Source organism: Diadema antillarum, unplaced genomic scaffold (assembly GCF_040938485.1).
Source record: "Diadema antillarum isolate AM-2024a unplaced genomic scaffold, OU_Dant_1.0 seq00001823_RagTag, whole genome shotgun sequence".
NCBI classification, from domain to species: Eukaryota; Metazoa; Echinodermata; class Echinoidea; order Diadematoida; family Diadematidae; genus Diadema; species Diadema antillarum.
In genome coordinates, this window is record NW_027272497.1 from 764,857 (window position 1) to 779,009 (window position 14,153).

The 14,153-nt window shown below is 39.2% G+C and overlaps 1 protein-coding gene across 1 annotated transcript in view; it reads right to left on the reverse strand.

Moving 5' to 3' along the window:
- Nucleotides 1–489: 489 nt before the first annotated feature.
- The window catches only part of LOC139712589 (ras-related protein Rab-22A-like), a 43,848-nt gene continuing 30,184 nt past the window's right edge, over nucleotides 490–14,153 (reverse strand). Inside the window, exons 3-6 of the mRNA XM_071624398.1 lie at nucleotides 12,328–12,409; nucleotides 9,902–9,973; nucleotides 2,799–3,015; nucleotides 490–1,188 (exon numbers count right to left, since the gene is read on the reverse strand). Coding sequence (XP_071480499.1) covers nucleotides 1,091–1,188; nucleotides 2,799–3,015; nucleotides 9,902–9,973; nucleotides 12,328–12,409 — 469 coding nt within the window. The 3' untranslated portion in view covers nucleotides 490–1,090. The remainder of the gene's footprint in view (nucleotides 1,189–2,798; nucleotides 3,016–9,901; nucleotides 9,974–12,327; nucleotides 12,410–14,153) is intronic.

Genomic DNA, 14,153 nt, shown 5'->3' on the forward strand with positions numbered 1-14,153 from the left:
TCTGTCTTTGTTTAACCCGTTGAGGACGGTTTGATTTTCCTACAACACGCATTTCCCATAGACACCTGCCTGAGTATATTCGGGACTCGTCCTCAACAGGTTAATAAACTGTTTTCTGTGGAATTTATACAAAATACACCCTCCCCTCAAATGCACTGGATAAAGTCATCCACATTACATTTTTTTTTCTTCTTTCTGCAATTATATTAGTGCACACACTTAAAGAAAAGAAAGGAGATTCATTTTTTTCTTTGGATGACATAGTCATGATTTTTTAGGTTCATTGTATCATGATTCCCTTCTGGCAATTTGGAAGATTACATGATTACGGTGGTGCGATTTATACTTAGAATATCGCCTTCAATCCCTGAATCCTGAAATACTTAGGATTTGACATTGTCAATACTGTTCATGTGCTGAATGACTCATATTGACAGCTAACCTCCATGCATTTGCGATGGGCATTTAAATTTCGTATTACCACCACATGTTCGAGCCATATAATTGATGCTGTCTCGCTCCACTGTGGTAGCATAAGCGTGATGGTTTGGCAGATATGCAGCCTTCTCTGAATCCCCAAGTACCGGTGGTTACTTCAGCCTGCAGTTTGCATCCATATCAGGGCGTGTCCACATTAATGAGTCTCTCTCTCTTTCTGTACCCTCAATCGTTTCTATCCATCCATGCACGAATTAACACGTCACAGGTATCAGCGAGATATCGCCAAGGAATTTGCTGTTTCACTTTTGATGATGAGGACCACAGGATATCTCGGCGTCCACTCCAACAGTGCTGCCATCTTGCTGGCTCTCGACCTATTTTGGAGCTCCGCCTACTGCACTGTCTCATCTAACAACCACTGCAGCCTCTATCCCCCCCACAAGAACTCTGATGTCTCGATGGGAAGGAATCACCATAGCTGTTCTTGGAGGATCTCCGCTAATCGCCACGCAGAGTTGCTGCGATGAAGGCAACATTACAACTTGGAAGCCATCACTGGTGCATAGGGGTGACCAAGAGAGCATTCTCTTTACGAGAGAAACAAAAATGAAAAGTTGATTGGACGATCTCTGGTGACCTTTGGCAGGGGTCAGCAACATCGACCTTTCTTTTTCCTTTCTTTCTGGTTTCTAAGGTTGATGGTGTCACCGTAGCTTGGTACAAGAACCTCTGGTGGAAGCTTTTTACCTGGAGAATGGTGAACAAGCACACAGAGATAATGAAAAGAATATAGCGACACAGTTCAGAGTTATCTCGCAAATGGATGGAGTTTTAGTGGCTGAAATAGAATGTGAACCTGAGATATATCATGATCAATACTCTGTTTAGAGTCCCCTGTACCCGGAGAACCTCTGGTGGAACCTCTGGAGGACATGCCAGACGTACGAGCAGTAAAACTGAGGTAACCCAGTGGGGGGTAAGAGAAATGCCATTCAGAGTTCCTGGTTGCCTAACATGACGTTGGCATTCGCTTCTATGGTAACCAAAGGTTGTGCATTTCTCTTCGAGAGAGAGAGGTGGGCAATTTCAGTGTGCACATTATTCCTGTCATGGACAACACCTATCATCACGTGCATTCCATGTTTACCCCATGATTGTTAAGAGCTCCCTTCTCGGCAGCAAACATGGCACAACCTCCAGAGGGTTACCTAACACTTGCACTAGGCCAACTAGCAGGACATTTACCTCAGACTCACTACTCATTCTTTGTGACATGTCCATGTAGAGTCCCAGATGTCTGAGGTAAACACAGTACAACCTCCAGAGGTTGTGCTGTGTTTCAAGGGACTATAAACAGGGTACTAGGTTGACAAGAGCTCAACTGGCTATGTGCTGTAGTTCACCTAATTTTTGAGATTATGTACATGTTTAAAGTTTATTCAAATTCAGTTCTATCACTGAAAACCCAAGTTTGATCACTGCTGCCATCTCAACTTTTGCTGCACAACTTCCTCATCTAAAATAAAAGTTGAAATAACAGCAGTAACTGTCTGTGGTCTGGTACAAAGTCTGTCAAGATATTGGGCTAGCAAAATTGATTTTAGTGTATCGAAAGGATGGAATAGACAGGATACAACCTTTGTTCTATTCCCTCTCTAGTATTTCTATCTTTCTCTCTGTTTTTTATTTTGTTTGTTTTTATTGTTTGTTTGTTTTTTCCTCTATTGCCTTCTTTCTCAGGGGCCAGAGGGTTCACATTGGCCTCCTTTACTTCCTGTATTAATGTGAGAAATATTATCAGCACCAAGAGGCATTTCACTTCCTGAAGGGAAAGCATGAGGAGCAGAAGGACATCTAGAAAGTCTAAATGAAGAGTCCTGCACATCAGCGTCCTTCTGCTGCTCACATGCGACACAAAACATATGCCACTGGGCAAAAAGGCACAGGCAATCATCGTTTCAGACAACACCACCATTGTTTGATCTAGAGCTGATCAATCTATATCAATAATAATGATGTACAGTTATACTTTTACTTTTATAATTATTACAGCCATTATAGATATATCATTATTATTCATTATAGTTATCATTACTATTTCATTATCATCATTATCATTTTGCTGTCATTGTTATTGCTATATTTTCAATATTGTAAACACTATCATTACCCATATAATCATCATGGTCATTTCTGAAGATAGGAAATGGCCATGCATCAGAATAGATCATTAAGTATTCTGTGTATGAAATCAGACTGACTTTACCAGAGGCAATCCTACTCTTGTGATGAGGGCTTGTAGCCTACTCTCACCATTCCAAAAAAGTTGAACTAGCATAGATGGCCTATACACTCACTGATTTCTATGAATAACTCCTTGATGTTTGCCGCCGTCTTGGCGCTGGTCTCTGTGAACACCGCCCCCACCTCCTCGGCGTACTCTGCGGCTATCCTCGTCGGGATCTCCCGCAAGTCATCCAGATCGCACTTGTTCCCTGCTATCGAGACGACGATATTCTCGGGCCCATGCTGGCGCAGTTCACGGATCCAATCCCGCACCTTGCTGAAGGAAGTCTGGAAGTATCAAGGAGAAACAACAAATTGGCATCTGTGGAAGCACTCTAGTGACTAAAATAATGACTCTTGCGACACTTCGTTGCATAGGCATAAAAACACCACTACCAACAATAATCTCCTTCACCCTTGGTATGCCTATGCACTGCAGTCATAGTTTGCCAAGATATACAAATTGGCATTCTATTAATTGCCTGAAAAGTTGGCTGTAAGGCAGAAGAAATCATCTGAGTAAAACAATGTAACAGCCTATATTAACACGTCAAGGACTGGCTGATTTTGCTATGACACACCCGCCCGAGTATACTCTGGAGTACTGTAAAAGTGGATATTTTCGCGTGACTAATATTTCGCGCTCGGCTGCAGAAGAAGAGTTTCACGTGCATTTAATTTCATGGAATCAAGACAGTACGTACTGAAACATATGACAAGCACAATTATTCGCATGCTCTTATTTTCACACTAGTTTCTGTTTGTGCAAAATGCGTGACAATTTCAACACAGCGATAATTTCCACTTTTACAATAGTCTTTGATATGTTAAAGATAATATAAAGTTTTGGTACCTCAAAAGTTTCCCTGAATTTCCTTGTCTTAGTTTGTGTTTCAGGTTAAAGTACCTTTCATATAACTAACACTGTGAGAATTACTCGCCCCAGAGTGCTCTCATGTCTTAGTAATCATGCAATAATGGTTTCGTATCAGAGCCGCTGCCGTACTGCGTCGATAATTGCATAACTGCGACCAGCAGCGTGCAGCTCCATACGCATAGCTAAATGGGGCTTCGCATTGTAGCTTACAGGATCATGACAGATTTAGTATCGCGGGTAAATATCAACTTAAAATCCACAAATTTCTTCAATTTGAAGACTTACCAGTAAGTTGAAGTATTGAAAACAGGCTTCGGGCAATGTTTGGTTTTGCCAATAGTCCCTTTCTGTTCGAATTGATGACTGAATGTGACTCGGTCGAGAGGACCTTGGGAGAGCTACACTGAATTGACGGCCAGCGCATGCGCACACAAACATCTTATCCGTTCACAGATTTGAAATTTGTTCGCATGTGATGTGTGCGTATGTGCTGGCCATAGTAATCAGTGTATGTAGCTCTCCCAAGGTCCTCTCGACCTAGTCACATTCAGTCATCAATTCGAACAAAAGGGGACTATTGGTAGAACCAAACGTTGCCCGAAGCCTGTTTTCAATACTTCAACTTAATTGGTAAGTCTTCAAATTGAAGAATTTTTTGGATCTTAAGTTGATATTTACCCGCGATACTAAATCTGTCATGATCCTGAATGCTACAATGCGAAGCCCCATTACGCTATGCGTATGGGGCTGCTGATCGCAGTTAATTGCATGATTACTAAGAAATGAGAGCACTTTGGGGCGAGTAAGTCTCACAGTGTTAGTTATATGAAAGGTACTTTAACCTGAAACACGGAAATTCAGGGAAACTTTTGAGATACCAAAACTTTTTATTATCTTTAACCCATTGAGGACGGCCTGATTTTGCTACAACACGCATTTCTCTAAGACACTTGCCTGAGTATACTCAGGACTCATCCTCAACGAGTTAAGGCTATTGTGGCATTTTTGACAGAGAATGGGAGGATTATTTGCTCCCCAGTCAAAGATATATGAAGCTCTGTAATAATGGTATTAAACCAATAGATGACTACACCAATGTACATGTATAAAATCAGAGAACAAAGTAAACTATTAAAGGGTTCAAAGGATTAGAAAAAATGAATTATTTCGTTGAGTATTAAAATGACACAGCAAGTTTACTTTAAACACAGTATGATGTACATAGTACCAGTAGACATTCAAGTGATACAGGGATAAAGCTGAGTCTAAAATCTATGCATTAGTTTGGAATCTACCAAATTTGTGTATAATTCTTTTTGTTTTATTCCTCCTGTAGACATAATTTCTGTTTCATAATTCATTTACTCGTTAATCATGCATTAATGATCTGTTACATTTTAATTTCTTGATAATGGCACCATTAAACTCTTCTAGAGATCAAAAATATTCTAACGCACAACACACTTCACCAGAACAATGATCCGCTACCAACTTCATCTCACTATGAGAAATATAATAAATATAAAGGGAAGCATCAATTCACCGGCCCAAACATAAAAAATAAATAAAAACATGAAAAACAATCACACTTTGAGCTGACAAACTCCAATGTCTTCCTTATTTAAACAACAGATGACTTTCATTTTACAAAACAAGACATCCTTCCACTGTGCTTCATCACCATGACACACTTCTCTGACTAGATTCCAGCGGCAAACTGTGATTGCGACACCCTTTCCTTCGTCGCACTTGTACTTGTGCCGTCTGTCTTGAGTGACAAGTTGTGCATGAAGACACAATCTTTTTCAACTCGTATGTTTTCGCTGGCAGGGGAAGGAAAGCTGGCACGGGCGAATCACCACAGACCAAGCACACAAAAACCAAATTACTGCCAAAACTATCGAGCGCAATTTGATACTTCCTTCCGGGCGAGTGTTACACGCTCAGCCCTTCATTACATGCCTGTCAGTCTATAAAGCCATGCCTCCGTATGGGTGATTTCCTAGCTTCTATGCGTGTAAGCTGATATTACTCAATCTGCAGTAGGTCAGGGTTTCTTGCTTTTTAAATACTAAATTTTCATTATTGTAATTGCATATTGCTGTTTAAACACTTCGCTTTCATTTATTAAATACGGAGCTTTAGATTTATGACACGGACGCTTAAGACGACGATTGTATTGGTGTTCTCCTCTCTCCCTTCGTCGTGTTGCAAATTACTGTAAACGTGGAAATTTTCGCGGTACATTAATTTTCGCGGATTTCGCGCTACGCTCGGCTAGCGCGAATTCAAAAACGCGCGAATATATCTTCACAATTTTCTACGCACATTTTGAACGGGATGAATTGTGTGCGCTTCATCGATGATACTGCTACGTAGCACAATGTACAGGCATGTTTACGCTACTAGTACTGTGCGAAGAGACGATACCCTAGATTGCTGTGTACTGTAGCATGCATGTGTGCACCGCACGCATCGATGCTACAGTCCCCCGTGACTACGGTACTAGAGTCACAGCTGTACTACGTATTTGAGTGCTTGTACTCGCAGTCGAGCCGCTCGCTACGTCGCTTGTCGTAGCAAGCTATGTAGCAGAGGCTTTGGATGAAAGCAGTTAATGTGTACTACAGTAAAGTAACCTGCTGCGGAGCGCGAATTTAAGAACCCGCGAATACGTTTTCGAGCCGCTCAGCGCGAAAAATTAATCGCGCGAAAATATTGACGTTTACAGTAGCTTTAGATTATGCGAGGACACAACCTTTCAAGAGTAAAATGGCACCCCCATATGATCAGTGCGTCAAATAGCTCTCTACGTTGTAAACTGAGTGGAGCCAAAAATAACCCAGAATGTGCAGTGAAAACTCAGACGACACAAGATTGATTTTGCGCATGCGCAGGACCGTTTGTTGTTTTCCTCTGAGCATTAGCATCGTAAAAAATCTATAAAAGCTCCGTAATATCTGGTGGCACAATTTATGATCATTTGTTTCTTTACCACCTATATTCATAATGGCTAATTGATACCGTGGCATCAAGGATTAATACCGACTTACATCAGCAGCTTCCAGTACATTTATAAATTCACTATATATCTATTGTTTTGTTTTACTTTACATCGTAACATGTTCTCTCTCTTTTGTGGTTTTTGTGGTTTTGTGGTTTTTCTTGTTTGTTTGTCTGTTGTTGGTTGACCGCCACTCTATTCATTATTATTATGGATGGATACCACTCGTCATGAAGCAGTCCACTTTTTTGGCTAACGGCCAAAACCCGAAAGTATGCGCTCAGCACAGACATACAGTACCTGGTCAATCTTTTTACATCTAAAAAAACAGAAAGAAAGAAATGCATTGTTTGCAAGGAGGCTGAAACTATAGCAGGATTCATAAGTACGTGAGTTAGTGGGATACAAATCTCAAGATTTGCATCGCAATAGAAATCTCAAGATTTTTGCCCGCGTGGACACAAAAATCCCACCAATTATCACGATGCAAATCCCAAGAAATCTTGCACTTATTTCTGAATTATCCCAATAATTTGCCCTGTGGTGATTGCGTGAACGCTGGACCAAATAATCTCCAGATTTTATATCCCATCATTCAAAGCACACATCACAACAGTGTGCACACCACACGACTGTGACATGCAAAGACAAAGGGCGAAGAGAAGTGCACACAGCAAAGCGCACTGAGCCAATTAGCGGGATATTTCTCTGTCGCTGTGAACTTCTGAAAAAAAATCTTGATATTTGGATCGCGATAGTATCCCACTAATTCTGTCCAAGTGAATGTGGCTATTTTGTCAAAACTCACAACAAATTTTGCCCCAATGATCCACTATTAATGAAGAAAGAAAAAAAAATATTCTGGGAATTAGTCTTCATCACTATTGATTTTTCATGAATAGCTGTGGAAATATCCTTTCTGTAAGAGGAAGCCATGCATATCATTTGTTGTACAACAAACAATGCATCTATTGTATGATATGTGTGCAGAACTTGTATATTCAGCAGAACGTCTCACTGAAATCTCTCATTCAATGTGAATCAAAAGCACCAAGTGTTTTGCTTTCTTTTCTTCATAATTTTGAGGGGCTTCCTGTAGAAAACTCTTTTAATTTGAAAGCTGTGAAGACAATGTATTAATGTTCTATGTAATCTAAAAACAGATAAGACAGGCATTCAATCAGTTTGGGGATTGAATTTCAGAGGCTTTTAACATTTTTTTTTTTTTTTTTTTTTTTTTGGGGGGGGGGGGGGGGGGGTAAGTATAAGTTCTAACTTTCCGAGCACTTCCTCTCTGTTCAACACACTTTCAAAATTTGACAGACCTTGGGTGACTCAGTGTATCAAACAATGACATGGACCTACTCTAGCCCTGTCTCACTGCCACCGGAAAGATTTACTATGTAGAGTGATTTTGACAATGTACAGAATTGCACGCAGGTATAATAGAACAATACAACATTATCACCACACACTCAATTACTGTATAAACATATCAAAACCTTGAAAGCGTACACTGGCTGTTTGAGATACAATACAACTTGTAACTCAATATTGGTACTTAAGGCTTTAAGATATATTCAAACAGAAAGAAAACTATATAAAGAACTGAACACGAATTGTAAATGACAGGAATATAGTAACAAACAGACCAACAGACATACACTTGTGAATAGACTCAAGAACATAGAGAAAGAGTTCAGACAGGGAGCTGTGTTTGTAAATCACTACTCATGAAAGAGGAGGAGTTATCTTGACTGACGATCACCTTTTGGCTGGTGCAGACTGCAGCCCCCTTGGCTATCATGTGATAATTTGGTCACGGTTGATTATAAATAGTAACGTTGAATCATGCAGCAGTAAGTATGTGTTATAGGATGCACATGTCTGGATTGTGTTCAACGTACACTTGGGGCTTCTCTTAACAAACCTGCACACATTCAACTTTGGAAAAAAAGCACTAAATTCATTTCTCCTATGGCTTTAAACTCTCTGCATCCCATTATATGAAAGAGGCCCCAGTGCACTACGATTCTCAGGTTGCAATGCCTCAATGAAGAAATTAAAACTTGCTCTTATTTTAAAAGATTTATTTTTTCATTTCTGTAATATTTACTTTGCACATATGATAGGACTAGCACCATACCTAACAAGCTCTTAATAAAGGTAGACATCAGCATGTACACGTGTAATACCTGCTATTTTAGTGCCCACTAATCACTTTCTTTTCATTGACAATTGTTTTCCTGAGATCATGATTTATTTGGGGCTGATGTAATCTTAAATTGTAGTACACTACGCAATGGGTTTATGCATGAACATTTGCGCCGTTGTACCTTCATAGCTGAAAAAAATGCTGTTATGAAAGGAATATGACACCCAAAAGGATGTCTTGATCCACTGTCTCAGCAAGTTCTTTCCCATGGAACTACACTGTAGACTTCTTGGGGAAGTGCTTTAAAACACGGTTGAAGTTGCTTCGTAGTTTACAGGTTCTACTTGCAAGGGAGGCTCTGAAAAATTATAACTGGATGCTTGAACGAGGCTAACAATATGGCATGCATTACATTCAGTTTCAGTGACCTTCCTCGGTTAATTTTTCAAGCACTTGGGTAGCAATTCCAGAACTCAAGGGATAGCTGCGAAAAGTGGGGGGGGGGGGGGTTGATTCAAATCCCCCCCCCCAGCCTTTTTAGGGTTAAAGGACAAGTTCACCTTCATAAACATAAGGATTGAGAGAATGTAGCAATATCAGTAGACCACATCATTGAAAGTTTGAGGGAAATCGGACAATCCGTTCAAAAATTATGAATTTTTGAAGTTTTTGTGCAGTAACCGCTGGATTAGAAGACTACTGCAGTCTGTGAATAACTTAGATGTCACATGCGTACAACAATATAAGGAAAATATAAAGAGAATTTCACAAAATGTCATGTTTTGAAAAAAGTACACATTCCCCCGACTCGTTACCGACAAATGTTATGGGTAATATTATTCCCCCTGCCTTTAGGAAGAGGCAAGTCAAGTGCTCTTTTATTGTGCGAAAAAAAAGAAAATATGTTGAATTTTCTTTACATTTTCTTTATATTGTTGTACGCATATGACTCACAAGCTGTAGCAGTCTCCTCATCCAGCGGTTCCAACACAAAAATTTTAAAAATTCATAACTTTTGCATCGATTGTCCAATTTTCCTCAAACTTTCACTGATGTGTAATACTAATATTGCTGCATTCTCTCAATCCTTATGTTTATGAAGGTGAACTTGTCCTTTAAGTCTTTTGATTTGTCTCACCTGACTTGTGATGTCATAGACAACAATGGCAGCAGCAGCCCCTCTGTAATACATTGGCGCCAGTCCTCGGTACTATCCAGTGAAGGTCAGTTGAAGTTCACAAGAATTGACGGAAATCAAAAATAAACATAAAACAAGATGAAAAATGAGAAACAAAATGTCACCAGTTTAAACTAGAAATGTCGCTACAGCGACTGGTTATACCCCCGTCAAACAACATTTCATAAGCATTGGTCAAAACAACATTTGATAAGCTTTGGTCAAAAAACTGAGGAAGTAGTTAAATCCGCAAGATCTTTCCTTGATCTTCTGCCATTAATATGCCGTTACCATGGCAACGTACTTTCGGGTACTGTCGAGAAATGCGTCTTGCACATCTACAACCAAAGGCACACGTCTGTACCAAGTTTCATGGAAATTGGGCAAAAACTGAGGAAGTAGTTTGCAACACAAAATTTTCCATCATTTTGGCTCATAATATGTGAGCTGTTACCATGGCAACATACTTTTTGTCACTGTCAAGAAATGTGTCATGCTGACCTATATCCTAAGACAAACATTCAATATGAATTCCACGAGAATTGGAAGAACACTGATGAAGCAGTTTTGCCATGAAGCATTTTGCCCTCTATTTTACCAATAACATGCCGTTACCATGGCAACGCACTTTTTGCCACTGCGGAAATATGTGTCTTGCACATTAACATATTCAGATGAACATCTGTACCTAATTTCATAAAAATTGATCAAAAACTGTGGGAGGAGTTCGCGACGCAAGATTTGTACCCATTTTTGCCCATAATATGCCGTTACCATGGCAACGTACTTTTGGGTACTGTCAAAAAATACGTCTTGCACATCTACAACCCAAGGCACACATCTGTGCCAAGTTTTATGGGAATCGGTTGAAAACTGAGGAAGTAGTTCGCGACGCAAGATTTGCAACGGACCGACCGCCCGACCGACCGCCCGACCGACCGCCCGACCGCCCGACCGCCCGACCGACCGCCCGACCGACCGTCCGCTGATTCCTATATACCCCCTTCAAACTTCGTTTGGCGGGGGTATAATGAGACCAGCACATGATTTCCTGCCTCTGCTAAATACAATGTAGACAGTATGTGAAAATCTAACTAATAATTTATGCAGGATTTTGTACCATATTAAAAGTAAGCACTAATGCCTTAAATGTAAACATCAATATTTTGTCAAAAAGAAAGCACTGTGGGAAACCCAAGTTTTCATCACAATTTTAAAGGCAATGAATTTGAAGTTTTGATTTCCAGGATCACTTTTGACTGTGCATCACTAAACAAACAAAAAGTCTAATGCCCTGATTTTACATTAGGACTCAAAACACATGAAATGGGTCAACCTGGTCAATGGTGAGATTTTCATTTTTTTCTAAGAGAGCAATTCTTCTTCTACTAAAGTTTGGGATCATAAACCTAATAGGAAATTGTGGTTTAAGCAGTTTTTTAGAACACATTTCTTAAAGAATACTGAGATTAGGTATGTCTTAGAGTTCCCGTTGCATTTGCTAAAAACCTTTTTTTAATACACACTCTTCACTTTCAACTCTAATCACTTTTGAAAAAATGATGCTACTGCTTTGCAAATTGGTATTAGTCATGGATAGAATGTGTTAAACAGAGCATGCTCAATTTCAGCTTAATCTGATAATCTCTTCACTGTTGTTGCTACGGAGTAATGTACATCCTGTGTTTTGTCCCATTCATTGGACAGTGCATTGCTTGGTGAGATTAAGCGCCTGAATAGACTCTATACATGTACTTCACAGTCTCTTTTCTCAGTATACACACTTGCAAAGGGTTTTTCCAGAGAAGATAATTAGATTTTGCTTGTCATTTCCATTCATTAGTGTCGAGATGCTCAAATAGCTGTGATTAACAGGAATGAAAAAATAACATGATATAATGCCCTATCTATCAAGATGTAAGATTCTACGAATGTATTAAAGTGGTACAGTTTCAAGAGGATGTCCATGCTGTATTTTGATGCAATGGTGATACACTTGGATTTAAACATAAACATTTGGAACTTTCCAATTACACTTGTAACATGACTCAAGTTTCAGTTACTGTTTCACGCACTGTTGAATGACACGTACAAGTAGATTAAGTAGTAGTTAAAATTCTAGTGGACAGCTTTGTGTAGTATTCATTGGATTTGGCCCATATCCAGGCAATTCCCCCCAGAGGGCAATCCCCCCCTTGGCTAAATACTGGTTAGTGGTAAGGTTAGAGTAAAGATAAGGGTTAGATTTAGGGTTAGGAGTTTGGGTTAGGATTAGGGTTAGGTTCAGGATTAGGATTAGGTTCAGGACTAGGATTAGGATAAGGGCCAGGGGAAGGGTCCGGGTTATTGCCCCAGGGGTAATTGCCCTAGACCCTATTTGGCCTTACCTTTTCCTGGCCGGCTGTGTCCCATATTTGAAATTTGTACATCTTCTCATCAACAGCTAACGTCTTGGACATAAAAGAAGCACTGTGAAGCAAAAATAACAAATAACAAGAATACACTGTATATTGTAAACAGACAAACTGACATGGTTTTGCCAGCAATTCAAGCCCTGGTTATAAATATACAGGGCAGCCAACCTCTGTGCATTAACTTGTACCATGCTGAATTCTGAAATGCCCAAAGACTCAATACACAGGCCACCAGGTTCCCACACGGAATGGATTATAAGTTTACAAACAAACTGTACTGATGCATAGTATGCATTTTGAATGCAATACCGTTAATCACCTCTACTACAAAATGGGGGAAAATGAGTATTAAAGGGAAGGTAAACCCAAAGAACAATGTGGATTGAGTGAAAGCAGCAACATTAGTAGAACACATCAGCGAAAGTTTGAGGAAAATCGGACAATCGATGCAAAAGTTATGAATTTTTAAAGTTTTGGTGTTGGAACCACTGGGTGAGGAGACTACTAGAGGATATGACGTATGAGTGGACAACAATACAAAGAAAATATAAAGGAAATTCAACAAAAATTCACTTTTCTAGAATCATGAAAGAGCAATGGACCAACCGCTTTCAGAAAGCAGGGGGAATAATTGCTACCCTTAACATATGTCGATATCAAGTTGATGGAATTTGTAATTTTCATGAAAAATGGATTTTTGCAGAATTTTCTTTATATTTTCTTGGTATTGTTGTCCACTCATACGTCATAACCTCTAGTAGTCTCCTCACCCAGCGGTTCCAACATCAAAACTTTAAAAATTCATAACTTTTGCATCGATTGTCCGATTTTCTTCAAACTTTCACTGATGTGTTCTACTAATGTTGCTGCTTTCACTCAATCCACATTTCTCTTGGGGTTTATCTTCCCTTTAACTTTCAGAGAAAATCATACTTTGCACAAAAAGAAATATAATTTCTCACTTTAATGACGAAGAGACATACAAATATCAGAAAAACATGCATTTGTACAAATGCATGTTAAAGAGAATGATATAGACCTGGATCAGTCTGCCTCAGTGACATGTACAGTGAAATGGAGCAGCATTAAGACAGCAGTGGGGACATTAGAAAAAATGACAGTGAAAAGAAATATTCAAAAGCTACCATGACTTATGGATACAGTTTTCCACTGAAAACAATCATATTTTTCATTTATAAATTCAACACATTTTCACAACTCTGTTTAGTATAAGCAAGAACAACTAAATATAAAGGAAATTAATGGTTGACAAGTTTCACCTTTTGAAAGTTTTCTCTTTTTAAACAAAATGCATTATCATTAATTTTACACCTCGAATGATTTGGTTTCAATAATGCCATACAGACTTCTAACACAAAGAGTGTATTGAGATATACTTTTATCACACAATGACTGGAAGATGATCTAACCTATTGAATGAACATCTAAGAGCCACCGACAGGAACTGCTGATATTGCCACTTGGTAAATATTGTCATTTAAAATTCAGTCATCCATGAAATATCTCACAAAGGATGATACATTCTATTGTTATCAAATACAATGCATATCTAATGAAGGTGAACTCATATAGCTGTAAAGATAAATACATGTATTATAACATTCCAGTTCTTAATAGGTTATGACCAGTTTCATGTCAAGAATGTACAGTTTGCAGCTTCATCAACACTTCGCACGACTGACACATAAGCATGGAATGGGTGATCTGTGGGTCATGTACAGTGTACTTTGTATTACTAATACTATGGACCCTTCTGGTAGGGTCCATGGTATTACTAA